At 44.5% G+C, this 27,359-nt stretch overlaps 1 protein-coding gene across 1 annotated transcript in view; it reads right to left on the reverse strand.

Moving 5' to 3' along the window:
* Nucleotides 1–27,359, reverse strand: part of STAB2 (stabilin 2) — an 82,080-nt gene that overhangs the window by 981 nt on the left and 53,740 nt on the right. Inside the window, 26 exon segments of the mRNA XM_066549796.1 lie at nt 840–968; nt 1,656–1,763; nt 2,618–2,758; nt 3,527–3,646; nt 4,638–4,744; nt 4,976–5,141; nt 5,845–5,978; nt 7,740–7,881; nt 9,285–9,478; nt 10,111–10,218; nt 10,556–10,660; nt 12,399–12,548; nt 13,513–13,636; nt 14,586–14,642; nt 15,778–15,924; nt 17,111–17,200; nt 17,287–17,463; nt 17,846–17,934; nt 18,220–18,349; nt 19,169–19,315; nt 19,403–19,486; nt 21,193–21,240; nt 21,653–21,772; nt 23,739–23,810; nt 25,164–25,237; nt 26,579–26,704. Of these exon segments, the coding sequence (XP_066405893.1) occupies nt 840–968; nt 1,656–1,763; nt 2,618–2,758; nt 3,527–3,646; nt 4,638–4,744; nt 4,976–5,141; nt 5,845–5,978; nt 7,740–7,881; nt 9,285–9,478; nt 10,111–10,218; nt 10,556–10,660; nt 12,399–12,548; nt 13,513–13,636; nt 14,586–14,642; nt 15,778–15,924; nt 17,111–17,200; nt 17,287–17,463; nt 17,846–17,934; nt 18,220–18,349; nt 19,169–19,315; nt 19,403–19,486; nt 21,193–21,240; nt 21,653–21,772; nt 23,739–23,810; nt 25,164–25,237; nt 26,579–26,704 (3,089 nt within the window).

Raw genomic sequence — 27,359 nt, forward strand, 5'->3', positions numbered from 1 at the left:
TTTCCTCTCCTTATTTTTAAGCCTCAACAAAAAATAGGAGGAGGGAGTGTGGCCCTGGGATAAAAAGTAATTGGTTAGTTGAGGGCTCTCTTTGAAACTGTTTAAAAATTTCCTCTGGCTCTTGGCTACTGGGTTTTGTTTCTACAAGATGATTCACATTACCTGCAGGACTAGAACAGGAAGGGACTTCTGTTCACTTCTAGGTAGAATTTCTTTTGGGCGTGTTCTTGTATGTTTTGTAACATTTTTTTTCTCATCCCTCATCTCTGTAGCTTAGTTTGTTGCTGGCTGGTTTTGCATCTATGTGTTGCTAGCAAAATTAGTTAAGGGAAATCAAGCATGAAACTGCATCAGTATAAAAACCTGCACTTTTAAATCCTACAGGCATTTCAGTTTGTCTGTTGGATCTGGCCTTTTTCCTATGAAATGTTTCAACCTCCAGAACAACAAAATTGATAGTAATGGAGGGAGGAGAACAGGTGCCCTTTCAGTGGTTGTAATTCCTCTCTTCCCTAAGGGTGAGCTGCTTTCTGGGGAAGCAAGGACTTCTGCACTGTTGTGGTGCAGTAAAATCAGCTTTGGGCCAGTCCTTGGTGTTGGAAGTGTCTGTGTGAGGAGACATTTGGGTGGAGGGGTCTGGGGCAAATGTGAACTCATGCCCAAGGCAAGCATGTGAGCTTTCCCCCCTTTCTCTGTGTCTCAGTCTGAACAGCAGAAGTGTGAAGTGACCGGGAATGTTTCTAGCTTAATCAAATGTATGGGAAAATCTGAAAGTTATGAATTTGAGAAGTGCAGTTGTCCCTCCCCTCCCCAGCTTTGTGTTCCCACCTGCCACCTACCTTGAAGTGCTGGAAGCTGATGTTTTTCTTCCTGAACCTGAGGTAAGAATATCCAATCAGAGCCACAACTCCAGTAACTAGACAGATGCCAAAGAATATTCCTGTGCCAGTACTGGCATGGAGAGGAGCCTGGAAAAAGGGAAGAGGGTGAGTGAGCTTTGGGTGGGCACTGGTCAGCTTACAGCACCCAAGCACATGCAGTGTCCTTTTGAGATATGCTCTGGTCCTTGTGCTTAGGCTGTTCTTATGCTTGGGTTTCCTAGTAGGTGTTCCCTAGAGACATTTGAATGTGGCCTTTTGATAGAATTACAGAAAAGTTTATGTGGAAATAGATGATGGAATCCAACTGTTCCCCCCAGCACTGCCAAGCCCATCACTAAACATTGTGGACCAAGGAGATAGCTGGGTAACTGGGAGAATTTTCAGGAATTCATGCAGGCAAAAGATATCTATTTTTAAAACATTGTTTTGGATAGGAATGAATGCCAAGGCAAGAGTAAACAAGGTGCCTTAAAAGCTTGAAAGTGGAAGAACTAAAATGGAGCTTTTAAGAATCTCTGTTATGTACATGAGGTCCGTTATTTTACATACAGAAAACAAATTTATAACTGTGGGAAGAAATTGTTCAGACAAATTTTTGGTGTCACTGGTACCTTGTTTTCAACTTCTAATTCTCTTTGAAAGTAACCTTTTTAAACTGAAAGCTGTATATATGCCAGGGAAACTAGGAATATATGAATGTCAGCAGTTAGTTTAGGGTAAAATAAGACTGTTACCTCTCCCCACCCCAAAAAACCTGAATCACCATGCACTTACAGGTTCTGATGGAGCCTTTAAAGGCTCTGAAATGATGTGGATTATCCCATTGGAAGCAATTATATCCCACTCAACAATAGCACTTCTGTCCACATACCGGCTCTTGCTCTGCCAGGAAAAGAAGCAATGAGAGCTGAGCTTTGACCCTTCTCTCTCTGGTACTGACATTAAGATGGTTTCTCCACCTCAGTTGCTGAGTGGTCAGTTCACCAGAGAGAAACAACATGTGGAAAAAAAGCCAGGGAAAGTTACACTGCTGCCTCCCTGGACATTAGCCCTGGCTGGTCATGGTTCTCCTGTGCATGGAGTAGCCCTCATCATTACCTGCATGTTGCCTTCATGGTGCTCTGTCTTTTTTTTTTTTTTTTTCTTCCTTTCTAACTGAAGGTTTTTGTGATCTTTGTGAAGTTACAAAGCTCTGCCTAGAAGTGCAGTGATTCCTGAGTGCCAGGCAGCCACTTTCACTGCAGAGGATGCCACTCGAGTTTGCTGGATGGAGTTTGCTTGCTGTTAGCAAGGCTTTGCTGACGTCTCCTGCCTCTCCCAGAAAGTTACCAAGAAACTTTACAAATGCCAACATCTTTTTTTAATGATAAGCTGCTGCTTTCATCTCTTTACCTATCACGCAGCCATCTCCCATAATCCTACCAAGCTGAGAGGAGAGCAAAATGAAGCCCATATCCCTATTTTCCCATTCCTGAAAGCCACTTCAACAGCTTCCTTTGAGTTTTTCCAGGTAAGAGATGTCCATTTGCAAGCTGGTAAATTTCCAGTTTGGCAGCTTCTCTCCTGCAGTCTCTGGACAGCAAAGAGCCTTCTGAATTCAGTTTCTCATTGCTGCCCACTCTAACCTCATCAAAATGCTCTCCAGATCAGTGTGTCACCTGATTACAGGGTATAAGAGGAGGAAAAGCATGAAGATGGGAAATTTATTACAGAGGTACCTGGTCAGCCATGGGGACTTGATGTTCCTGGCCCCCCGTGCTTGTAATAAGGAGTTTTTTCCCTAGATGAGTGAGAAGGGTGGTTCCATTGGTCAAGTCCTCATAAAACATGATATTGGCATTAGATAAATGATACTCAATGTCTCTCCCAGAAAGGGTCTGCAAATGAGGGCAAAATACAAGGAGTGTTAATGGATCTCATTAATCCTTTGGATTTACTAGTAAGCTGTGTGCCTGTGACCTTTTTCCCCTCTGCAATTAATTCTGCAGCAAGTGCAGCAGCATTAGAGGTTATTGGGAAATCTGCATGGGAACAGTGGGACATTCTGTCCCTGCTGGCCTCTGATGGCAGGACCTTAATTCCAGCAGGACAAAGGATTTTACTCCTCTGAAGGATGACCTGAAGTGATGAGACTCAGAGATACTCCAAACAGCTTGAACATGTGAACCAATGAATAAACCCTTATGAATTGTTTGAAACAGTGTGTGATTGAAGGAAGGAAAGAAAGAATAAAAAGAGGAAAGCATAGAAATGAAGTCAGGAATGGATGCCTTTAACATATTTGTAGGAAATACCAAAGCTCTGTGCTTCTTTCTTCACATAACTGTGCTCCATGCTAATGAGCCAGAACAGACTTCATCTCAGGCAGACTCCTTTGTACCAGGGTAACTAAAATCCCTGGTGGAAAAGTCTCTGTAGTGACTTGAACACTCAATAACCTTGCACCCCTAACCATGGAAGGGAAATGGAAACAATGAATTCATGCCTTTTGTGAGCACAGTTTAAATTCTTTAGGGTTAAGCAGAAGTCACATCACACTAAGATTAGTTTTCTAAGTTGAAATTTCAATGGGATGCAGAAACCCATAATAGCTGTTTAAGAAGTGTTATTAGAACAAGGAAGGAAAAAAGGAGAAAAACCCTGACCTCATTTTCCTTTAACCCGCTGTTGTTGGGAGCAAAGAGGGTGGCCTGCACTGACAGGTCTGTGAGGTGCTGCAGGAACTCTTTTCCCTTCCTGGAGGTGTTGGAGTAAGCCATGATGTCCTAAGCAGAAAGAAAATCCAGCTTTACTAGAGAGCAATCATGCACTCCTGTGTGGAGAGCAGAAAAGATGACACTGTACAAATGACAACAAAGGAACTCTGTTATTAGCCATAAAGTGGCTAATAATCACTCCAGCTCTGGAGTGACTTTCCAAAGGAAGTTTGTATCCAAAACCCAGCTCCAGCTGCTAATTTAATGAGTATATATTAAACTGATTTGCAGATGTTGGGCCTCTGTTATCTTTGAGGCTGCTGATATATATAGTGCCTTTCTGAACAGTGACAATAAAAGAACTCTTAACATTCTGTCTTTTCCCAGCAGCAATGCAATGAAATTCCAAAGCACAAGGCCTGTTGTTATGCTTAAAAGGCTGTGCAGAGAGTCTCCTTTAAGCTAAAGCTGCACCAGGCTTTTAATTCCAATTGAATTGCAGAACGCAGAAACCTCTTTGGAGTGAGTAATTAAAAAAGTAGTAACTAAGTTCTGGTTTGGATTTAGACCAGATAGGTGCAAATTTAGACCACTCTGCCTTGGTGGGTATGGGATTCACATTCTCTGAACCTGAGAGAAGCAGAGAAGAGAATGATCAAAACAATTCTTATCTCATTTGCTGCTCCTGTTGTTTTGTGAACAAGTGGAATGTGTTGGAAGGTTATTTACCTGAAGGAATTTGGTAATTGGATTCTGGTGTATTTTGTTTTCTTGACCAATCTCTGCAAGCTGTGCTCTGATGGTCGGTCAGGAGACAGTCACAAGATTTTGTTCAGTTGAGTTCTTGTTCAGTTTCAATTTAGATGTAGTGTAATATAGTACAGAATAATATAGTATAATAAAGTAATTAATTAGCCTTCTGAATCAATGGAGTCAGAGGCATCATTCTTCCCAGACAATGGGGCTGCCTGATTTACCATAGGTGGGCTAGCAAAGCAAACCCTGGGTACAACACTCAGGGCCTGCTTCGCTCCACTCCCACCCCAGCCTTTGTTCCTACCGAGAGGAAGTTGGTCAGCGTTGGGAAGGACATCAGCACCTGCAGCAAGTTCCCACTACAGGAGATGCCATCCCCCACGTAGCCTGGCTTGCAGGTGCAGTTCACCTCTGAAAGGAACAAACAGAGAGAGCTGTTTGGGCAAACATCCTTTCCAAGAAAGCTTTAGGTGGCCCTGTGCCTGAAAAACAACTTGTAAGCAGCAGGTTAGGTTTTCTTAAAGCTAAAAAATAGGCAGAGTCTCTTGCAGTGTTATCTACCACCTGTGGCTGATGGAAGGAACCAAAATCTGGGCTGCTGTTCTCATTTTTACAGAGGGATGAGGCAAAGGCCCCTCTTACCTTTCTCCCTGTAGCAGAAAACATCCCAGGTTTCGCTCAGGTTGACTCTTCTCCCGTAGTCCACGATGCCGACGTATCCGGAGCCGCAGTTGGGGGAGGAGAAGGCGGTGGGGTAGCCCACCCTCTCACCATCCAGCCAGCCAGCAGAGCACAGGTGGTACCTTGCCTGCACAGCCAGAAGGGAAAACTCAGGGGAAAAGCCAGGTGGTGGGGCTGGGGAACTGCACATGGAATGAACAGAGACCCCCAGAGCACTCAGGCAGCACCTGCCCTGCCAGCACTGGTCCAGTCTCAGGTTTTGCTAAAGGTGCCTCTAAACAGTGAGTGTCTTCCTTCCTTCCAGAGTTGGAAGGAGCCAGAAAGAGACAATCAGTCTGAGCCACTCTTCTAAAACAACTTTTGCAAACCCAAGTTGGGATGCTCATCACACTGACATCATCCATGTGTTGTCTATAATGTGCTCAAGGGAGGCAATGTGGAAATGGGTCTGTTAACAGCATTTGAGAAAAAGATTGCTGGAGACTTACTTTAAAGAAATAAATTAAGCATAACTCTGAAGTGCACATTTCTTTAAGAAGTGTTAATAATTAAAATCCCCTTGAAAATACTCTGAAAGTCTGACTGCCTCTCACCCCAGCATCACTAGAAACAAGAACTTGGCAAATGATTTTAGTGCTGTGCGAGCATGCGTGAAACCAATAAAAAAATCTGAAAATTGCTCCCAACCAAACATACCCTGGGGCATGGGAGAAGGAAAGGAGGGAAAATGATGCTCATTAGCCCAGAGCAGCCCCCTTGCTCCTCCCTCTCCGTTTACTCTGTGTCTAGGTGCTATTTGGGGATATCCTCCCTGGGAGCGGCCTCCTCACCTTCTGTGCATACAGCAGCTGCTCGTAGGTAGCCATGGTGGCTGACTCATTGGCACAGGCCTCCCTGGCCTGCTCGTAGGTCATTCTGTACTGCCCCACGGGGGACCTCAGGTGGAACACCCCCACCGTGGTGTCTGCAAAGAGAGACAGCTCCTCCTGAAGGGACTTCCATGGTGCACAGTCAGCTGTGCCATACAAATACCCGTGGATTTTGTGAATTGTCATCAGAGCAGATTGATTCCTCAGGGGTAGCGCTCCTACCTGGACTGCCCTCACACAGGGCTTCATGATAAACTCATGTTCACATGTAATTGTTATTGAAATTAACTTTTATAACCATTTATTGCTGGCTAGGGGCTATGTACAAATTACGGACAGGATGGGACTGCTAGGAACGCGTTTTGAGCTGTTTTATTTTTTAGCATCAGTCTCATTACATGGTTATGACAATGGGAAGATGCCATCAGCTCACATCTCAGGCAGCACACTAAGAATGTAATGTTACAACATACTTTAAAAGTTTTTTGACCAATCACACAAAGCAAAAACGTATTGACAGTAGTTCTGTCCAACCACTATAAGCACACGTACCTTTGGTTAAAACAATGCCTGCTTATTTTGAATACAATACCTGCTTGTAAGCCTTAAAACACAATGCACAGAGGTCCATTATTAAGCTTAAAAGTTCCTAATATCTTACTAAATATACTTTTCTGCAGCTTAGGGAATTATTCTAGACAAGCATTAATACACAGAACATTGTTCTATTTGTCCTTACTATTCTACTTCTCACATAATTTTTCTGCTGACCAATATCATGGCTACTGCTTAGCTCTAATCACAGTTCTACTGTCTCTGAGGCCTGCCTTTTGCAGCTTTCCCCAAACCCTCTGATTTTAAGGATTCCCACAATGTTCCAGCTGTAATCTCATTGTTTCGTGGGGACATTAAGTAGAGGCCTGAGTGAGCTTACAGCTCCTGGTCCCTGGCCTCAGGGCACAGGGCTGGTGGTGTGCAGGGGGCGTCCTCTTTGTCACAGACACATTTTCTGAAAAATACCTTTGCTGGGATTTTTCTCCTGAGAAACTGAGAGGCCTCAGAAATGAAATGTAAACAATAATTATCTGCTGCTGTGGAATGTGGCAGGTGCATCTTTGATTGGGGTTGTTTTTACATGATGACCAATCACAGGTCCAGCTGTGTCAGGACTCTGGTCAGTCACATAAAATAATAAATCAGCCTTCTGAAGCATGGAGTCAAGATTCTCATCTATTGGAATATCATCCCAATATTACTGGGTGGAACATGCCTGGGCTCTTCTGGCCCTTGCTGCTTGACCAGAAATGGCAACTGCGGTGTTTTCACCTCAGAGACACCCCTGGCTGTATGTTGCAGCTGGCACCTGGAACAACTCCAGGCAAGCAGGAATTCAGTTTTTACCTCTAATGGAAAGGCTTTAGGTGAGGTGAAGAGGAAAAGGAGACGGATTCTGCCGGAGGGTTAATCCAGAGTTTTATTCCATAGTCACAGATCTCCGAATCTTGGTAACAGCTCCAACAGAATCCTGACTCCATGGTCCCGTGTCTTTGTAAGCCCGGGTGAAAGGGGGAGGGGAGGGGGTAGGTGAGCCACCAACCAGGTTGAAAGGGGGGCAGTCTCAGGGGACAATGACACCTAGACAGGCCAATGACCCCAGGGCTGAGAGGCATCTTTTGAACTTGACCAACCAGACGAGGCCCTTGCTGGAATGTTAAGATTGATGGACAGCACTTAGCAAGGGGGAGAGGAAGGGAGAGGTTGGCACACCTGGGAAACTGGGATAGCTGAAACAGGATGTTGCTTCACACTGCAACACTCATCATCCCTTCCCACAAACACCCCCCCGCCCCGCTCACCTTGGAAGTGCAGGTCAGCACAGGCAGCGTCGGGGTGGCACTGCCCGTTGTCCTGCAGGCAGCGGTCCAGGGGCAGCTGCATCACGGAGCAGTTCAGCCCATCCCCAATGAAGCTGCTTTTGCATTCACACCTACGTCTGCCCTGCTCAGGGAGAGAAGGAAAAAGGGCAAGACAAGCATTTAACTGATGTGACACTGGTGTTTCAGGCAGCATTCTGAACTGGTGGGGGAATTTCACTTGATATAAGCAGGAATGGACAAACAGAAGAGTTGCTACTAACAAGTGAGCCAAATATTTACACATGTACTTGGATGCTTTGCTGAATTAACACCAAAGCATAATTTCATCCACTAAGTTAATAACATGCACTGGAGGGTTACATGACACGTAATTCACAAAAAACGGATGGCAAACGTATCAAAATGATATTTAAATGACTGGGCATGGAAACAAGCATGGAATTTATCAGCCCACCGCTAGTAATAAATGAGAACTATAAACCAAACAGGAATTGGTGACATCCAGGGACTGTGATGGTTGACAGCTGGAATGAATTATCAGCAAGACTTTTCTAGATCAGTCTAGATCAGCAAGGCAGCTCAGGCAAGACACCAAAATGGAATGGAGAAGTGATCCTGCAAGCACCAGGACAAATGCTGGATCAAGTCACCTGCACAGATTTTCCCCAACCACACTGACTATGTGGATCATGGAATGTTTATAATGTGGCTGCAGAGCTTTTCAAGTCGAGTTCAAGCAATCAACAAGTGACACTATTCCTCCAGCTGTCCCTTTGTTTGGCTTCCAAAATGTATTTAATTTTAATCCAAGAAATTGGTGTTGCAAATAAGGATAGGCAGTTAGGGAGAGCTAAGACTGGGACAGAAAGACTACATATGCAAAACATCCCAGCTTCTGTGTTACCCCATTCCCCAGAGCAAAGATGTTAAAATGTTTCTCAGCCTTCAGCTGAGGCATATCACCATGATATTTTCTGAAAAATCCTCTTTGCCCAGGATTTTCTCCTGGGAAGCTGAGAGGCCTCAGAAAAGAATGAAAGCAATAATTATCTGATTGCTTGGGAATGTGGTCTGGAGATCATTTGCCAACAGGTGAATCTTTGATTGGTTCCATGTGAATTGTTTTTAATTAACGACCAATCACAGCCAGCTGTGTCGGACTCTGAGGAGTCAGTCATGAGCTTTCCTTATCATTCTTGTTAAGCCTTCTGATGTATCCTTTCTCTTTCTTTAGTATAGTTTTAGTATAGCATTCTTTTAGTATAATAAAATATCATAAAATAATAAATCAGCCTTCTGAGAACATGGAGTCAAATTCTCATCTCTCACCTCATCCTGGGGACCTCACAATACCACAGGCATACCAAACTGATGTGGAAAGTAGGCTGGAGCTAAGTAAAGGTTGTTTTGGAAAACAGATATTTAGAGAGGTACAGGATGTGATCCAGCCAGAGGAGATTTCTGCTGGCACCAGGGAGAGACTCCTCAGACTTCCCTGCTGGGGATAGAAATAATTCAACTTACAGGTCCTGTGACAATGCAGATGGCATGCTCGTGGCAGCCTCCATTGAAGCCATCAGCACAAGGGTTTATTGGAAGGCAGGTAAAGCCATCTCCCTTGTAGCCCTTCTGGCAGCTACAGAAGACTTTCACCCCGTGCTGTGTGCATTCGGCTGCCTTGTGGCACCCACCATTGTTCTGCTTGCAAAGCTCTGCAGCTGCAGGGGAAAAAAAACAAATTAGTAAAGTCTGCTTTTAAAGAGGATGTTCTTCATAAAGACAAACCATCACCAGTCCTTTCACACTAAAAATACTAGAATACTTGTTGGGGGAAAAAAAACTGTTTCCATTTCCTGAGGCATTACTGAATTTCTATTTCACTAGTCAGAGCCTTAGGGCTCTGACAGCCTTGTCAGGATGTTCTTGATTCAGGAGACGTGGTACCAACCTTCAGATTTCTGGCCAAGTTCACTTTGGAAGATGTAAGACACCTGTCTGACAAAGAACAAATCTTTCTGTAGCAGTGCTACTAGGGAACTGCCTCGCCTATGGCCATAAAAAAAAATCATAGGATCATTTTTGTTGGAAAAACCCTTTGATATCTTTGTGTCCCACTGTAAGTCCTCTGAGGGAAATCCTGCTGTCTTCAAAACCTGACTGAAGTGCACTTGCTGCTCCTGCTTGGCAAAGTCTGGGAAGTCTGATTTAGAAAAGCCGGAACTCCCTGTATCCTAAACTTGTTTCATGCGCTGCAAAGTGGAAGTTTTTAGGGTGGGCAGTAACTGCATTGCTGTGTGTGTGCAGGAGGGAAGAACCTGCCCTGTGGCCCTGGGCTGGGGTGGGAGCTCACCTGTGCACGTGATCCCGTCCCCGTCGTACAGGGGCTTGCACTGGCACGTGTTGTTCTCCGTGCAGACGGCGTTGGGCGAGCAGCTCGGGGAGCACACTGGTGGCAGAGCTGCAGGGAAGGCAGGACAGCTGGAATCAAACAGCTCAGGCAACACGATGCCCTCGTTTCATGCAGGAGGAGAACCCTTAGTACCAGTCTGGCTAACTGGAAAATTTGTGAGGATTTTATTTTTTGACTGCCACAGCCCAAAGCCTCTCCACAGGGGAGGTAGGGACTCATATTGCCTTATCAAAAAAGAGGAGACAGTGGGGTGAAGGGAGCAGAGTTCCTAAGTGCTCCTGACATTTTTTAACCCTTTCTGTGTTATCTATAGAAACCTTCTGTTGAACTGCAAGTAGTTTCAACCCCTAGCTCCATGGACAGACTGGTGAGAGCAGGCAGAGACCTAGCTTGGTTTCGCACAGCCGGCCAGTCCATCCTGTTCCGCAGAAACATCGTCCTGTGCCTGAGTATCCTTCATCGCACTGCCCGTTGTTCTTGCATTCACAAGCTGGAAAAGAAACACAGAGATCACGTGCAGAGGGGGAAAGTCTTTCTCTAGAGAAACATCATCATGTCAGTTTAGATACAGTATTGCCCAGAAATCATTTGGATGAGTCTGCCTTCATGGTATTTCACCATGAGGCCAGTCAAGCGGAGGACCAGATTTTCCAGAGTGGTTGAGCAATTGTCATCCTTGGAGGTTTTCAAGTCCTGACAGGATAAGTCCTGAACAACATGAGTTCAGAACTGACCCTGTTTTGAGAGGGAGTTGGGCTAGAGACCTTCTGAAACCCCTTCCAATCTGAGTTAACTTGCAGTCCTGTGATTTTATAATTGACATTTGTTCAATGTGAAAATGAAAATGAGTATTGACCTGCACAGGAAACTGCACGGAGAACTGTGTCAGGAAAGAGTTAACAGCTGAAGACCCATACAAATCAGTCCTAATGAACAGCACCTGTTAATTGTGGGGAGGCCAGAGAAAAACAAGGTGTGTTGAGGGACAGTGCTTGGCTGCTCTGTGGAAGAAGGTCTAGCTGAGTAAGGAAGCCAGATATGAGGTTAGTAAGCTTTTCTGTAAAATGCAGACAAGTTACTTGTAATTTCTTTTTTTAGGGTTTCAGATATTTTCATGACTAAAAGCTTTTGGATTCCTTCAGTTTCCTTTTATAGCTGAAGTTTTGCTGCTTCTGCCCTCCAGCCTGAGGTGTAATGGTCTGTTTAATTTATAGGTGATGTTTTTCCTCTCCTCTTTGGGCCCTGCAATAACTTATGTGCTGAATCCTTCCTAAAAAATGATTCATGGCTCTCTGTTTTATAATGTTATGCTGCAGCATCCTTTATGGTCTTGTCCTTCTTCTTGAAATACTATTGTTGTTTAGAGAAGAAAATTATGTGGGATTTGTGGAACTGATTTTTTGCATATCTGTCCTGCTGAAAAGGAGCCTCACTTGCTGGCTTTTTCACGTCATTTGATTAGTTAATTTTTGTCTGACCTAAATCTACATCAAAAGGAAGGGGCTATAAACATTTTTTCTCTTAAATTTCATAATCTGGTTTCAAGGTAATGGCTCATACATTTTATGTTATGGTGTGCTATAAAGTGGATGAATTGTAGGTAGTTATAATCCTGAGCATCTGTGTCCAAGCCTGTTGTTTTGCCTATAACCTCCCCATAATACATGCCTCAGGAGTAGCACAGGGTTAGGATGGAAGCATTAATGTTGTAACTTCTTATCTGAAAGGCTTTATGTCAGGAAAACTTTTAAGTTTAAAGGTAGATATTGATCCTGCTCCCACCTAGTTTGCTTTTGAAGCTACAGAGATGTGGATTTTGTGAGCAGTTGCTTGTCTGTCCCTCTTCACAAACAGCCCTCACCTTGGCTACTTTTTTCCAAGTAGCACATGGCCTCCTTCACTGCTTGAGGAGCCGTGTTACTAAAATCCTCTCTTAAGCTTTATGGGGATGGAGGAGAAAGTTGTGCTGAAGCTAAAACCACTTGTTGCTGGAGGCCCTTGCTTCTTTTCTATTACTGATGTACAGTGTAAGAGTAGGAGGTCCTGTGCAGACACAGCCCTGCAACCTCTGCATGCCCTCGTCTCCTCCTCCTTTCTGAGACCTTGTGCCGTGCCCTGGTGTGAGGAGGCACTCGGGATGTTCAGAGGGCTGCTTTCCTTGGCTTGCTCAGAAACCCCTTGCTGACAGAGCAGTTCGGTTTGGCTGTGGGAAGGGAGCTCAGACGTACGCCTGCAGGTGAAGCCATATCTGCCCGGCAGGCACAGCTCGCACGCGGTCCCGTTGAAGCCGCCGCTGCAGCGGCACTCTCCTGTCCCCGTGTACCCGTCATCACAGGAGCCGTGGCCATTGCATGGGGTCTCTGGGCCCCCTGGGCAAGCTGAAAGGTTGGAAAGGAAAAGTGGCTCTTTAGCTCAGGTGCATGTTTGTTCGTTGTCACTGTTGGTTCTCTAGTGTTCTGTAAAAATCATTGAGCGGGGAGTGCCTGTAAATGCCTCTCTCCTGAGGTGTGTAAAAGTGGCTGTGACACTTGGGACTATTGTGAGACCTGTGCTCTAAATTCCTTGATACACTTCCACAGCTCCCATCAGAAAGGTGCTGAGGATCCTTCCAGCCCTGACTTGTGGATGCTGTTATCTGGCTGCTTGCTCGTTCAGACCCATCTGCGAATGGCACTTCCAAAATCAATTCTTGAGTGTCTCTGTGGGTCTATGTGCTATCAGGGTGACCCCAAAGGCCCCACATGCATGGGATCTGCATTTGTCTCTCTGTGAAACCAGAACAGAGCAAGCTGGCAGGGCTGTGTGTGGCTGGACCTACCTGCCAGCAGAGATCTTGACCCCAGTGCTGCTCCCCTGGCAGGTGAAGGAGAACAGTCTGGAAGTGTGTGCTAACAAACTGCTGAGATGGAGCCTCCCAAATCATCTCCACCTGTTCAGAACTACAACTTCTGAGCTTACTCTGCTGATGAGTGTGCTTGCCTGTAGCTGAGCAATTATGCACTGGTTCTCAGGTGTGTGCTGGTGTTGCTGTGTCGACCTGAGTCTGTGTTTAAAGGACTTTCAGCTGGTGACATGCTCAGCAGGACAGCCTTTACTCTCTGTAGCACTCCCCTGCTATCACCATGGAGTTTTAAACTTGCTCTAAATGTGGAGAGATAATCTGAACTGAAGAAGCACTTAACACCTTGTGCTCTTCAGCTCTTTCAACCAAGTTGCTTCATTGTGTAACTGGTCTCTCCTCATGCCCCTTATCCCAGTTCTCCCAGTTTTGCCTGCTGGCTGCTACACAGCTGTCCTGGGGAAGGGGCGGGCACGGGATGGCCGTGTGGGTGGGAATCCTACCTTGGCAGTCTGGCCCGAAGTAGCCCTTGCAGCACTTGGCTATGTGGATGACCATGGAGCAGTTCCTGCGGCACCCGTCCCTCCGCAGCCCGTAGGACTCGTAGGTGCACCACTGGATCCCTTCCTGCGGGCCACGAGCGGCAGCACGGAGACAGGAGGGGGAGCACACAGCAGAATGAGTGCTGCTGAGTGGAGTTGGGTTTTTTCCTCTTTAAATTGTAATTTCTGATGGACATTGAATCAAAATGTGACTTATGAAGAGGGCGGGTGGGAGACGCCCACCCTCTCTGACTCCTGACATGCTAGGCAGCATTCCTGGGAGTGCAGGGGCTGCTCTGGAGTCACCTGGAGCACTTTTACACTGGGTGCTGTGTGAGACCAACAAGCACCCACCACCACCCTCATGTTTACCCAGGGAGAGCTTTGTCACTTGTTATAGATGGATAATGAGATGAGTGGCTCTTTCTATATATTAAGAAAAGCTTTAGTGATGTACAGTTATGTTATTGCAGTTTAGATGTCCTCTGTTCTCCCCACAGTTCCTTTCCCCCCTGTACTGTTGCCATCAGACACACTGGGCTGTCCAGGACAGGTACAAAGAGGCTGCACAGGTGTCCCTGGCATGGGGCAGTGGGGAATGGAAAAGCTTGGGGGTGCTCAGGGGGGCAGCACGGCAACACCTGAGCTCCAATCCAGTTACAAGCAAGCATCTCCACTGATCAATGGCAAAGAGGAGCTGACTGACAGACTTTGGGAGGGGCCGGGGCTGGCTGATGCAACCCCCAGGGGTATAAAAGACTGAGCATCCATCTTGAAGATGAACCAGCCATGTGAGGGCAGTTCCCAGCACTGCAGCCTTTTCCTTATGTAGTCCTTTCATTGTATTTTTGTTAAGGTTTAATAAACCTTTTTAAATTTTCAAAGTGAACAGTTTTTTCTCACAACTTAATAGTGTGGTAGAACTGTCAAAAGTTCTCTTTTTATTTATTCTACGAAATTTTTTCTGGTTTGCTGTTGTGAAGTATAGAGAAGAGCATGTTAGTCTGCTTACGTGTGAGATTTGAATGCTTTACCTTTGGTTTTGTCCCTGGAGGGCATTTGGAGTTACTGAAACAGCTAGCACAATGCCCCTGGAAAAGGGAAAAAAAAAGTATATTAAAATAATAGCTACAAAAGGCTGTTTGACTTGCACAAAAAGTCTGTTTTATGAGAGCAGAAAAGGTAAAGCTTATTACACTTAAAAATTAATGGAAGACTGTGGAGGAGTAAGAGAGGAGAGTGACAACAAAATAGTTGCAATAATTTAGTGCTGCAAAAATGCAAGAAAATAGTTTTGATACCGGAATATAGGTGCTGGAAGAGGAAACTGGCCTGGGTTTACAGAAGGAGGGACGAGATGATGCGTGTTCTTCAAACAAGTATTGATGTCATCTGTATTAGACCTGGATGTCTAATTTAGAGTACAGAAAAATGTTTGCTTCTCAGGAACTGCTTATGAGATGTGAGGAAATGGTATCTGTTTAATTTCATTTAATGACATCATAAACAAAAGGCAACTTGGGAGGATGGGATATCCACAATTGTTGGTTTTATAATTGAAATACATGTTCTGAGAAGCTTTTTTAAAGACTGATTACCTAAAATTTCTTTTACTTCTAGGAAATTTTTTCATACTTTCAAGTTAAATTGAAGTAAACTTGGTCTTGAAACTGTTTGAAGATGACTTTCAAAATTTCCCATTTGTGAGACACATCAAAACTTCCTCCACGCTAACAGTGCCTGTTCAGGTGTGTTAAAAACAAGAAATGTCAGAGACTGAGCCAAAGTAGGCAGCTTTCTATCTTGTGTCCTTCATACCCTGCGCTGCTGGAGTAGCAATGCTGCTCTTTTTTAATAGGGAACTTTGTGAACGTGATCTCTACGGACAAACCTGTAGCGTGAACTTCCACTAATTTAAAAGCGCGACAGAATGATTTGTCCTTGCTCGAATTTTTGCTTGCAAGTTTTTTTTTTACGGTCTTCAAAGGAACCCCTTGTCCTGCGTGCTGCTTTGAGTGGATACGGGATGTGTGCTGTGCACCTGTGAGGCATTGTGCCGCACTCCTGAATCTCTCTGTGCCCAGAGCAGCAGATGCAGCCAGCCTGCAGCAGGGGGGCTTTTCCTGGCAGGAGTGCCAGAGGTGCAGGGGGTGTTACCCCACTGGAGGTGCACACTGGGGCCTGGCTGTGTGTCTGTCGGGCTGGGGGACCCCGTGGGGCACTGACCATGATCTCCATGGTGAGGAAGCTGTCGCAGCGGCCCCCCAGGCTGGGCTCTGTCAGCAGGCAGCTGATGCCGTAGGCGACGCCGCCGTCGAACTCCAGCTGCCGCTGCACCACCTTGCACTGCCCGTCGTTCAGGAAAAGGGCGCCCTGGGAGAGGGGGACAGGGCAAGTCATGAGCTGCTCCTCCTCCTCCTCGGTGTCCTGCCCTCGGTAGGAATGCTCTCAGGGCGAGGTGGAATGTCAAACTATCCTGTCAGTAAAACTGATGGCTATAGGGGCTCAAACCCAGTTTTGGGGACTCTCTTCCTATGGGCAGACGTGTGTCCAGCTCTGGAGTTCTCAGCACAGGAAGGATGTGGACCTGTTGGAGCAAGTCCAGAGGAGGGTCATGAAGGTACTCAGAGGGCTGGAGCACCTCTCCTATGAGGATGGGCTGAGAGAGTTGGGTCTGTTCAGCTGGGAGAAGAGAAGGCTTCAGGGAGACCCTAGAGCACCTTCCAGTCCCTAAGTGGGGATATGTGGGAATTGGAGAAGGATTTTTAGCCAGGGCATGTAATGATAAGGCAAGGGATAATGGCTTTAAACTGAAATAGACTGGATTTTGGGAAGAAATTCTTTACTGTGAGGTTGGTGAGACACTGGAAGAGAGTTGTGGACGCCCCATCCCTGAAAGTGTTCATGGCCAGATTGAATGGGACTTTGAGCAACGTGGTCTAGTGTAAGGTGTCACTGTTCATAACGGGGGGGTGGAGCAAGATGATCTTCAAGGTTCCTTCCAACCCAAATCATTCTGAGATTTTTTTTTCTGAAGAGGATACAATATGCCAGTCCTATAGTCAGAGATTTATCTTATGCGTCTTTAGACTTAGATGCTTGCCAGGTATGATATGATACATTTGAAAAGAAAAATGTGACGTTGTTCTGGTTTGTCAGGCTATGTGTGTGCCTGCAACCTTAGCTTGGACGTGCTTACACACCAGAGTTGGCATGAAGATGCTGCATTCATGGGGTTCAAAACCAGGCTCTTCCTAGTGGTTTTGCACTAAGAAAACTTCTACTATTGTAGAAGTTAAAGTGTGCTGGTATTTCAGTTTCAAGGTGACTGAGAGCTGTTTTGAACAAATAGCACCTTACAACAGAGCAAATGGCAGCTCCAAAAAGTCCTGCAAACCCTACAGTTTGCTGAATCTGGTGCTGTGGCTCTTGGCATGGAGGGGTGATGACCAACAAAGATTTGGTGCCACTGACCCTGCCTGGGGGCTGAGTTTGGGCTGCAGGAGCTGATCCTGCAGCAAGAGCGAGGAATAAATGCGCCAGCAGAGCGAACACTTACGATCTCCCCGTTGTCCCCACAGCTCACAGTGAGGTTAGAGCCCTGCAGGGTCTTCAGTGGGGTGGAGCTGGGGAGCTGGTAGGCCAACACCTGGGAAAGAAAAGGAGAGCTGCACAAGTCTGGGCTTACAGTGTGTGTTCTGCCTGTGGAAATGCTCCCAAAAGGCAAGGGCTTACCGCAGCGTCGCGGACAATGTGGAATTTGAGGTACTGCACCAGCTTGTTGGTGTTGGACTTCTTGAAGAGGAAGTCCTGCTGCTCCTGGGACAGCCCACGGATGGCTGTGTCAGTGGGCCAGAAGAGTGTGACTGGTTTGTGAATGGGGTCATTGATCAGCCCCAGCAGGTTGTTCTTCTGCAACACAGCAACAACAGAGCCATTAATGCCCTGTCCAAAGTGACACTGACCCTGTGGGGTGAATGTCAGGTGGAACTGGGGTGTGGTGCTCTGTGGGCTGCCTGCAAATAGCTTGACTTTAATGTGTGAGTTGAACTTGATGTGCAGTAGGACAGAGCTGAGTGGGGAAGGGAAAGGTGGCTGTGGGTCTGCTTGACAGCCCCAAGCTCTGTGGGAGTGTGACTGGTGGTGAGCAGGGTTCTTGTGTACTGTATGGTGAGCCCTTTGGCTCTCCTGATCAAAAATCCTGCCAATGATGACATGTTCTCTGTGTGTTTTTGTCTTTAAAAAAAATAATTTACAACCTCTCCCCAATGGCTCCTGTCTCTTGTGTCCTTACCTCTAGCAAAGTGCTGAACAGAATGTACCCATGCTTGGCTGCAACCATTTTAAGGCTTTCCTACAAAGAAAGAAAAGTCAGTAATTTACCTAAGAAGTACATAATATGGGTATTAAAAAAGCAGATAAGAGCTTGCTTTTCCCTGTAAGTCACTTTTTGTTATAAAATCAAAGCTGCTGTAAAAACCCTCTGCAGAAATCCTCTTATACTGTCCTTACTTTATCTGTGATCGTGGTGAATTTGAAATATATTTATTTGTTTTTATTTGTTTGTATAAGGTCTTTTTAGCGTCACTTTTTTGTTGACTTATATGATTTAAATATCTGATGGTAACTGTGGAAACCCCCTGGGTTGGCAATGATGATAAGCTGCACATACCTTCTTGAGGGGGAAATCCTGCATCTGTGAAGGGACCAGGATTTGGTTTATGACATGGATCACACCATTTGTGCCAACAGTATCACTGAGCACAATTGCAGCTTTGCTGTTCAAAACCAGCGAGTTCTGGAAAGGCAACAAAAATTTTTTTTTCTGTGAAACCTTGTAGGAAAGTGAGGCTGATGCTGAATTTCTTTGATATCATGAGCCCAGACCACCTTTTCTTTGCAGCAAACAGTATTGCAGCTTTGTTTGTTTTTTCAAACTCTCCTCATGCTCATAAAGCCAGAGTCTGAGGATAAAATTGCTTGTGTCAAAGCAAGGGTTGTAGAACTTGACTTTTGGAATACCGAATAAGTGCTGAACTCTTCAGCTGAACAAGCAATCTTAGCTAAAAGTAATTTATTTGTTTTTGTGTATCAGAGGGGGAAAGGAAACTGTTGCCATGATATTTTCTGAAAAATCCCTTTGCCATGATTTTTCTCCCGAGAAGCTGAGAAGCCTCAGAGGGAAAGAAAAACAATGATTATCTGCTGCTGTGGAATGCAACAGGTGCATCTTTGATTGGTTCATGTTGGTTGTTTCTAATTAATGGCCAGTCACAGTCAGCTGGCTCGGACTCTCTGAGAGTCATGAGCTTTTGTTACCATTCCTTTCTATTCCTTGCTAGCCTTCTGATAAAATCCTTTCTTCTATTCTTTTTGTATAGCTTTAATATACAATTTTCTTTTAATATAATATATATCTTAAAATAATAAATCAGCCTTCTGAAACATGGAGTCAAGATTCTCATCTCTTCCCTTGTCCTGAGACCCCTGTGAACACCACCACATTTGGTGACCCCAAGTGAAGAAAAATTCCACAGAAACCATTGAAATTTTTAAAAAGGTGAATGAGAGCGGACTGCTTTGCTGTTCTGTTCCCTGTCTCTCCATGTTTGGTTACCTGGGAGTAGCTGATGTGTATGAAGTCACCCTGGAGAGAGGTGATGTTGGTGATGGCTGTCAGGTCCTTGTAGAGCAGGCTGGCACAAGCCACCATGTGGTACCGGAGCACCTGAGCCATCACTCCTTTGGCAATCCAGTCCTTGACCTGCAGTGGGGAATGGGGGGGGCTGAGAAACAGCTGGGCAAGGCATCTGAAGAGAAAAGCTCATTTGTTCTGAGCCCTTTTACTCACCCTTGGGTCGCTCTTCAGTATGTCTGTGTGAGGGACAAACAGGGTGAAAGGGCCAGGGCCTGAGATATCTCTGATGGACAAGGCCTGCCAAATGGAAGAGGAAAAAGCAGCAATGAGTTAATGCATGTGATGCCACACAGTGACAGGGACTGCCCTGTGGAGGGCAGGGTGGTGCCTGCAGCTCCATTGCTGCCACATGATGAGTTCCCTTCCCTGCAACACAAGGGTGAGAGAAATTGCTCGTGTGGGCTTTGACTCCTAACCTTGTCTGTCACCTTTGCCCACAGGTATTGGATAGAAGATTTTGTCTTATAGCCAGGTCTTTATCTCCTCTGAAAAAAGAAACAGGAGATGAGGGAATTAAATTAATTACTCTTAGGAATACAAATGGACCTGGGTTATTGCAGGCACTTTGCAATGGCCACTGATAAGCTGTCCTGGGGTGACTTTATGATGCTTGTATCCCTGATCGAGAGCTCTCTTAAAGCAAGAGGAAGCCACCTGTCTACCATGGTAGCAAAACTGCAACTGGATTATAGATCTTTAGGTTAGCAGGCCAATATACAGGTCTGTGCTGCCTTGGGGCAGAGATTAAACAGAGAGTTGCTGTCACCAGTCCCAAAAAATCAGTGAGAGCTGGCTGCATGCTGGCTGTCTTGCAAGACACAGAGCACCCTGTGATGTTGCAGGGAGGCAGCTGAAATTGTTGCCATTTGGAGATGCAGAAAGGGTAGTAAATTGTAGGGGGATAGAATAAAGGAAAATAAAGGTAGTGTAGAAAGTAATCTTACTCCTAAGGCGTTGCAGCTGGGCCAATTATCAAAGATTAGGAACAGGCCTGACTTTAACAGGCCACAGCTGTAAGCAATGGGAAGAAGAGTGCTATAAAAGAGTGGGGTGGGTGGGTGAGAAGGGAACTGGAGTCATTTGGCTGCTTTGTGAAGAAGAAAGAGTCAGTGCTCTGAGGAGATGCCCACGAGAAACACCAAGAAGGTATGGAACTCTTGTGATAAGGAGACAGCAGTATAGGAACCCCTGCAATAAGATGACAACAGTAAATGAGGGGTATATTCCTGCTTCAGAATTCACAAGAGATGTGCTGGCAGATCCCAGACTGTGAATGGGTGAAAGCTTCAGTTTTATGCCCAGTCTGGAAGTAGACACAGCTCTCTCCATAGAGAGCAATAGGCACAACTTTCCCAGGCCTTTTCCTGGGGAAGGCTGTGAGAAGATCAGAGAAAAGAACGAGAAACAACTCTTATCTCCACTTGCTGCACCTGTTGTTGTGCCCATGTGGAATGTGTCATGGAAATTTGTTTACTAAAGGGTGATTTCTTAACTGAACACTGGTGATGGTGTTTGGATTGATTGACCAATTGGATCTGTCTGTATTGGACTGTCTGTAAGGGTGATGAGCTTCTTAAATAAGTATAGTGTAAGAGAGAATAACAAAGCAATTGATCAGCCTTCTGCAATCATGGAGTCAATGCTAATTATTACCTGGCTGGGGGCCTGTGATGACATCTGGAGGCCTCACCTTTCTCTGGCACTTCAGTCTTGATCATTAATAGGTCATTAATACTGTTTTAGTGACACTTAATAGCTTACATTAGAGCATCTCAAGTATTAGTGACTGACAATCCAAATCCAGTCCCAATTACATTGAAGGAAGTTGTTGCATACCAGGTTCTTGTCTACTTCTCTCTGCTCTACAATTTTGGAGGGGAAAAAAAAGGACGAGAATCCCCCCAAAAAACCCAACAAACCCCAACCACTCAACCTTTGCTTACCTCTAAGTGAAAATAAAACTTAGATGTGTTGGAGTTCCTCAGAAGTTCCTGCAATTAAGAACAAGACACTGTAACAATGCTGCAAATCTGAGGCAACATCTGTGGAGTGCAAACAAATGCAGCACTCAGGCAAGAAAGGGAACTCCACGTTTGGAGTAAGTTCTGCATATCTGTATTGCTTCTGTCCTGTTCTTACCTTACTCTGCCAAACAGCAGGCTTCTTTGGAACCTAAAACTCCCTAATACTCCAGTCACAATGATTTTCCATTAGGGTTTTTGTTTGTTCTGGCAGTTAAAGTTATCTTGCAGCATCCTGTTCCTATTCCTGGTTTCTTGGATTGGGATAACTTCAAATTCCAGGGTACGACTTTGTCCAAGAAAAAAGTGATGTGTTTCAACCATTGTATTAAGTAACTATTGGAAGAAAAATAGGGGACAGCAAACATGTGAAGCACTTTACCTGGAAGATGTTGCCTCGGCACTTAAATCCATCCCCAATGTAGTTGGGTTTGCAGGTGCAGGTCCTGTCTGTCAGCTCAGTGTCATTACAGATGGCAAATTCACTGCAGCCTCCATTATTCTTGTAAGGGCAAAGTTTAAAATATATAATTCCTTCGTTGCCAGGTGTGTAAAACAGTTCCAATTCACCCTTCCCCCCCCCCCCCCCATTTATATAATTCAGAAAGGTTGAATCGCAAGATCTTTCTGAAACCACATCTTGCTGGAACATCTGATGGCATATATTTTCTTCCAAACACTAAAAGGCATTTAGGATTTATAAAAAATAAGTCTCCTTGCATGCAGAGGACTTAGTTTTGATTCCCTCCTCAATGTATTTAGTTCATGATGCTGTGAGGAAGCAAAATATTTGCGTGCAAGTCTCACTCTGCACCTTAGGGATGAGTCTTAGCTTCTCTGCCAATGCAGATCTGACTATTTTTATTATTTTTATATTTATATAAATAAATATATACAAATAATAAATATATAAATAAATATATAATAATATTTTATATTATTATTTAGGGGAACTATTTACACACTGTAAATCACTGGGATGGTGCCAGGAGCCTGAATTTATGGAGGAGCATAGCACAGGACTGTCTGATGGCCCAGGTCAGCTGTAACAGGGACTTGCCTTGTCCTTGTCTCTGAAACATCTCCTGTCTGCACCCGAGTCCCCCATCAGGCTTGGAGCAGTGCCTGCATCTCACCCAGCTGTCTGCCTCCAGAGAGCTCCCTGTGCTAAACCAAAGCATTCCTCACCCAGGAGCAGCTGTGGGGGCTCATAGCTCTGCTCAGTCACAAGTAGGTGCTCCTCTGTTACAACCTCAGCTTGCAAATAAGTTTTTATCCTGGGCTTGAGATCAAATTGGGGGAAATTGAGAAGCTTTCTTTATTCTTTTTTTTTTTCTTCTTGTACTTGTTTCATGGTGTCCTTTCTGTTACTGATTGTCTCAGGGATCCTTTCTCATGGGCCATGAGAGGGAGCAGAAACTCCTTTGGGAGCTCCAGTGGGGCCTGACAGGTCAGAGAGACACCTGGCTGTAAGGAATGGGTTTGGGTGGATTTCCTGTGGGTTTGGCTTGGCTTAGGCAGAGCCTTGGCTACCTGTGAAGCTTTGCTGCACGGAGATTTGGTCATTGTGAAGCCAGGCTAGCCTCTGATATGACATTGATGCTCCTCAGGATGATCTTGATTTTTAACTCATAGTTAGCCTGGCATAATTAGTCAAGTGGAATCAAAGCTGCTGGAACACAGCACAGGAGAAAAGCAAGAGAATTCAAAATCATAGGGAGCAATGGCTCATAACTTTAAACTCCCCTTCCTCCAGGTTGTGTTTTTGTCCTTGCTCTTTCATCTCTGCAACCTTTCAAGGTCTGAGAGGCCAGGCTGGGAGGGTGAGAATTGTTGTTGCTGTGCTCAGAGCACAGAGGATTAATGTACACAGAAGAGTGGATATGTCCCTGCTGCAGCTTGCCAAGAGGCAGAGTAGTACAGCTGGTGCAGAGAGCCACACTGGCTGCCAATATGGGGCTTGCAGCATGTGAGCCAGCTTGTGCTAAACAAATGGGGCTGATTTTCAGCCTGCAGTGACAAGTGAGGCACAGAATGGGTGGTGCCATGGCATGTCCAGGGTTGGGTGTTGTGGAAGGAAATGGATTTGTTGGATTTTTGTAGGAATTCTCAATGACAAATAATTTGCTGACTTAGGTTTTGGCACTACAGACCAGGGTCTGTTTTTCTGCATTGAATTTGAACTGAGGTATTTAAGACTCAATTGATAGGCCATTAAAATAATAGATAGTCCAGGCCCTCACTTATGTTATGTCCAGGCTGCAGTTGAGGAAAAGCCCTTCCTGCATCTTTAGTTTCTCCCATAGTGAAAGCACTAAAGCTGAACCAAGAATACTCAGAGATTAGCCAAGTTAATGTAAATAGATTCTTAGCACACCTAACTTAGTTTAGAATGCATACAACTCCCAAAAGTGTAATTACAATGATTATAATGAGATCTGAAATTGTGTCCTTAAATGGATACTCACTTGTGAACACAGACTGATATAGGTGCAGGTTTTGCCATCTCCAGAATATCCCTTCAGGCAATTACATACTGCCTATGAAGCAAAATCAGAAAACAAGCATACATGGAAAAATGATTGATTTTTTTTTTTTTTTCAACACACAAATATACAGTTTACTTTTTTTCCAGATAATTTCATTGTGATACGATGTGGAGTTTATTAAGTTAAAAGTACATTATGTCTCCCAAAACAGTTTCCTGGCCAGTATGAGTAACCATAGACTGAGATTGGGAAGTAATATTTTTCATTAGGCTCCATCTGCCTTTTTTTGCCTGTCCATCTCTGGTGTGTCTGTCCTCTCTGCTGTCCTGTTCATTTGAAATGACCCCTCTGACATCTGCATGTCTTGCTGACAAAACAGGCTAAACCCTCAATTTATTTCCCTCATGTTTTTTGCATAGTTTGGTATTCCTCTCTCATCCCTTTCCTTCCCCTGTGGTTTTTTTTAAGTGATGAAAAGTAGCTTCAAAACACCTGGAATTGTGTGTTACTGGCAACTTCCCATGCAGTGGAAATGTAGCTGACACTTTCTCCTGGTTACTATATTTTACATTTGCAGTTATCACAAAGATGAGAAATAGTTGCAAAGAAATGAATTATATTCTCCAATTCACTCATAATTGTTCTGAAATTAGAATGTACATTTAATATGTAGGAGTTTGAAACTTCAGTGAGATTTCTGCAGCAGAAATAAAACTGGGAAGTAGAAATTAAACTGGGAGGGAGTCTAATAGTAGTGTTTGTGTATTTCCTGGATGAGTGAGAGCCCTAGAGAAAATAGATGCATTTCTATCCTATAACTTTGCCTTTGCAGTGCTGGGGTTTTGTAGTGGAGGTTGTTATTACTCTGATGTTAATTACATTCTCACAGGTAAGGAAGAATAAACAAACAGGTTGTAGCTACTACTTCTAGAGATCAGCAGAAGAGTGAGTGGGCTCCAGAATGTTGCAACCCCTATGCAAGAGCTATGGTTTGGGACATTTTGTTTCCTTGTGGATACATCTGAACAGTGAAGGAAGAAGAGCTAGTCTAAAATGGATTTTTTTCCATGAACAGTTTCTATAACAATAACAGAAACATCCTCTAGCAATACTTTCAAACTTACAGCTTTTCACATCAAAACCTCTCAAAGGAGAAAAACAACCACTTGAAATAGCAAAACACTGCTTTCCTCTGCAGTTTTGGATTTCTTTCACTGAAATAGATTTTTTTCATGTTTATCTACACTCCCCCTCAAATGCCTTTTTGAGAGAAGCACATACTTTTCAGAATTGTTATGAAATTCAGTTTTCTACTTAAAAACAAAGTTTACACGGGGAAATCTTTCTTTGCCCAACAATAAACACTTGACTAGACCTATTTTTCTTCACTAACAAAGTACTCACTTGATTGGGTCCAGTCTGCGTGCATTCTGCATTTCTATCACATCCACCATTGTTCACCAGACAAGGGTTGATTTCTTTATAAAACAGAAACAGTGTAATAAAGAGAGAGTAATTCTGAAAACCCAAGGAGAATAAATTTTAAGTAAAGCATACTAGGAATGCAGATTTATGACAAAATTCATCCCCTCAGTTACTTGGCCTCGGTCTACCTCAGTCTAGGTCTTCAGTTGTCTTGGTGGAGGCTAAAGCACTGCCAGCAGCATTTCTGAAACCAACCCTGGGGAGGTGTGGTACAATACCTAAAAGTCTGTCTGTAATGGTCAGAGGAGTGTGTGTATTAAGCTGCTGGAGATGGGGTTACCCTTGCTAGGGGTAGATGTTGTTTGATAATTTTTGGTGCCACACCACACTGCTGCAGGTGCATGGTGTGCCAAGTAGTACCAGCCCTGTGGCAGGGAAAGTTGCCTTTGGCATCAGGTGATGTAGTATCAGCAAGCTGCACTTGTGGGTCAGTGTGGGAGGAGGAACATCCCCCTAGAGGAAACCTCTCTCCTGTTGTGAAATACAAAGCTGTGTTTTGTGTCAGGTACATACAGGCAATGTGTGTGTTTGTGATTGCAATATATGTGGAGACTGACCATGGGACAGTTGAGAATTCTAATAATAACTGAGGGAAGTAAAGCATGGAAGAAGGCCTTTGAACCTATCTTTTGTTTGCAATTAACCTTAGTTGATTTAGGAGCATTGGAATTAAAGCATTAAGGATGTTGCTTTTTGCTTGTAGTTACGCCTTAAAGAGTTGTGCAATAATAACCTTTTGAAGTACAATTTTAGAATATTGTTAGTATCCTTGAAACTATAGCTTTGGAATATATATAAAGGAAACATGCTTATCTCATGCCTTAACAAAACAGAGAAAAGCAGCTGGAGAAAGGAAGATGAACATCAACTCAGGGATTAATAGTTTTGACCAAGGGAAGCTGGATATCACTGTTATAAGATTTATAGTCCTTGTAATTAAAAGGTGGACCCACATCTGGGGAGCTGGACTTCACCAGATGGGATTTGTCTTTCTTCTTTTGGAAACCAGACCACCCCCATCTGGGATACTCCTTTTGAGAAACATACTGAGAAAAACTAAATCACAATAGTGTATAGAATTGTGACATAAAAACTGAGAATAGAAACTGCTGAGAAAGCTGATGAGTACCCCTGTAAATACCTGTAAGCCTCAACTATCGGTGTGCAGTTGGAGGGAAAAACTTCCCCCATTGTACCCAGCGCTGTATTGCTCATACTTCACCATATTAATTAATAAATAGATTGCTGCTTGAATATTGGCCTAGCCGAGCTTCTGATTTGTAACACTGAGACTTTGCAGTGTGATGCAGAGGCAGGGCAGGGTGTGTGCTTACCCAGGCAGACGATCCCGTCCCCCGTGTAGCCGGCACTGCAGACGCAGGCTCTGTTCCCCGGTGTTGTTCTCCTGCACTCTGCCTTGGAGGAACAGCCCCCGTTGTTGCTCCCACAAGCATCAATAGCTGAACAGGGACAACAGCAGAGATTAAACCAGTGTGCTGGACTGGCTTCTTGCTTCTCATGATTATCTGTCTCCTTTTTTAAAGGATTTATGTGGAAACCAGGGCGCTGGGAATATTTCTCTGCTCTGGGGTGCCCTGACCCCCAGGGGAGCATTGACTTTGACCCTCATTCATAGAGAAAGTTTCCCAGACTTCAAGATAGACTAGAACCCACAAAAATGTGAAATAGATTATAGAGAGTAGTGTAGGTGTATCACTTGGTGAGAAATTTAGGTTTTAGGATTTTTACTATGTTGTGGATGGAAGTAAGATGGAGGGCACAGGGTGTCATCCTGAGTTCCTTCTTCATGCTTCTTCTTCCTTCTCCATGGGTTTGGTGGCATTTTGCAATTGGGCAAAAATTCTGCATTGCAGGGTCTGTGGGATCAGTTATTGGGTTAAAAGGGAAAATAATCTAGGTGTCAATTCTTAATTGGATAGTTTAGTCTGAAAAGACCTTGTAACAAGAGATTGTTGGCCATTTTGTGCCTTCTAATGAAAAGCTGCTGAACTCTCAGTAGTGAGACTGTTTTACTGATAATAAATAATAAACATCTGAATCCAAACACGAATTACTGTCTATAGTGCCTTCAATCCAGACCCAGAGAAACTGACA

This window comes from Molothrus aeneus, chromosome 5 (assembly GCF_037042795.1).
Source record: "Molothrus aeneus isolate 106 chromosome 5, BPBGC_Maene_1.0, whole genome shotgun sequence".
Classification (NCBI taxonomy): domain Eukaryota; kingdom Metazoa; phylum Chordata; class Aves; order Passeriformes; family Icteridae; genus Molothrus; species Molothrus aeneus.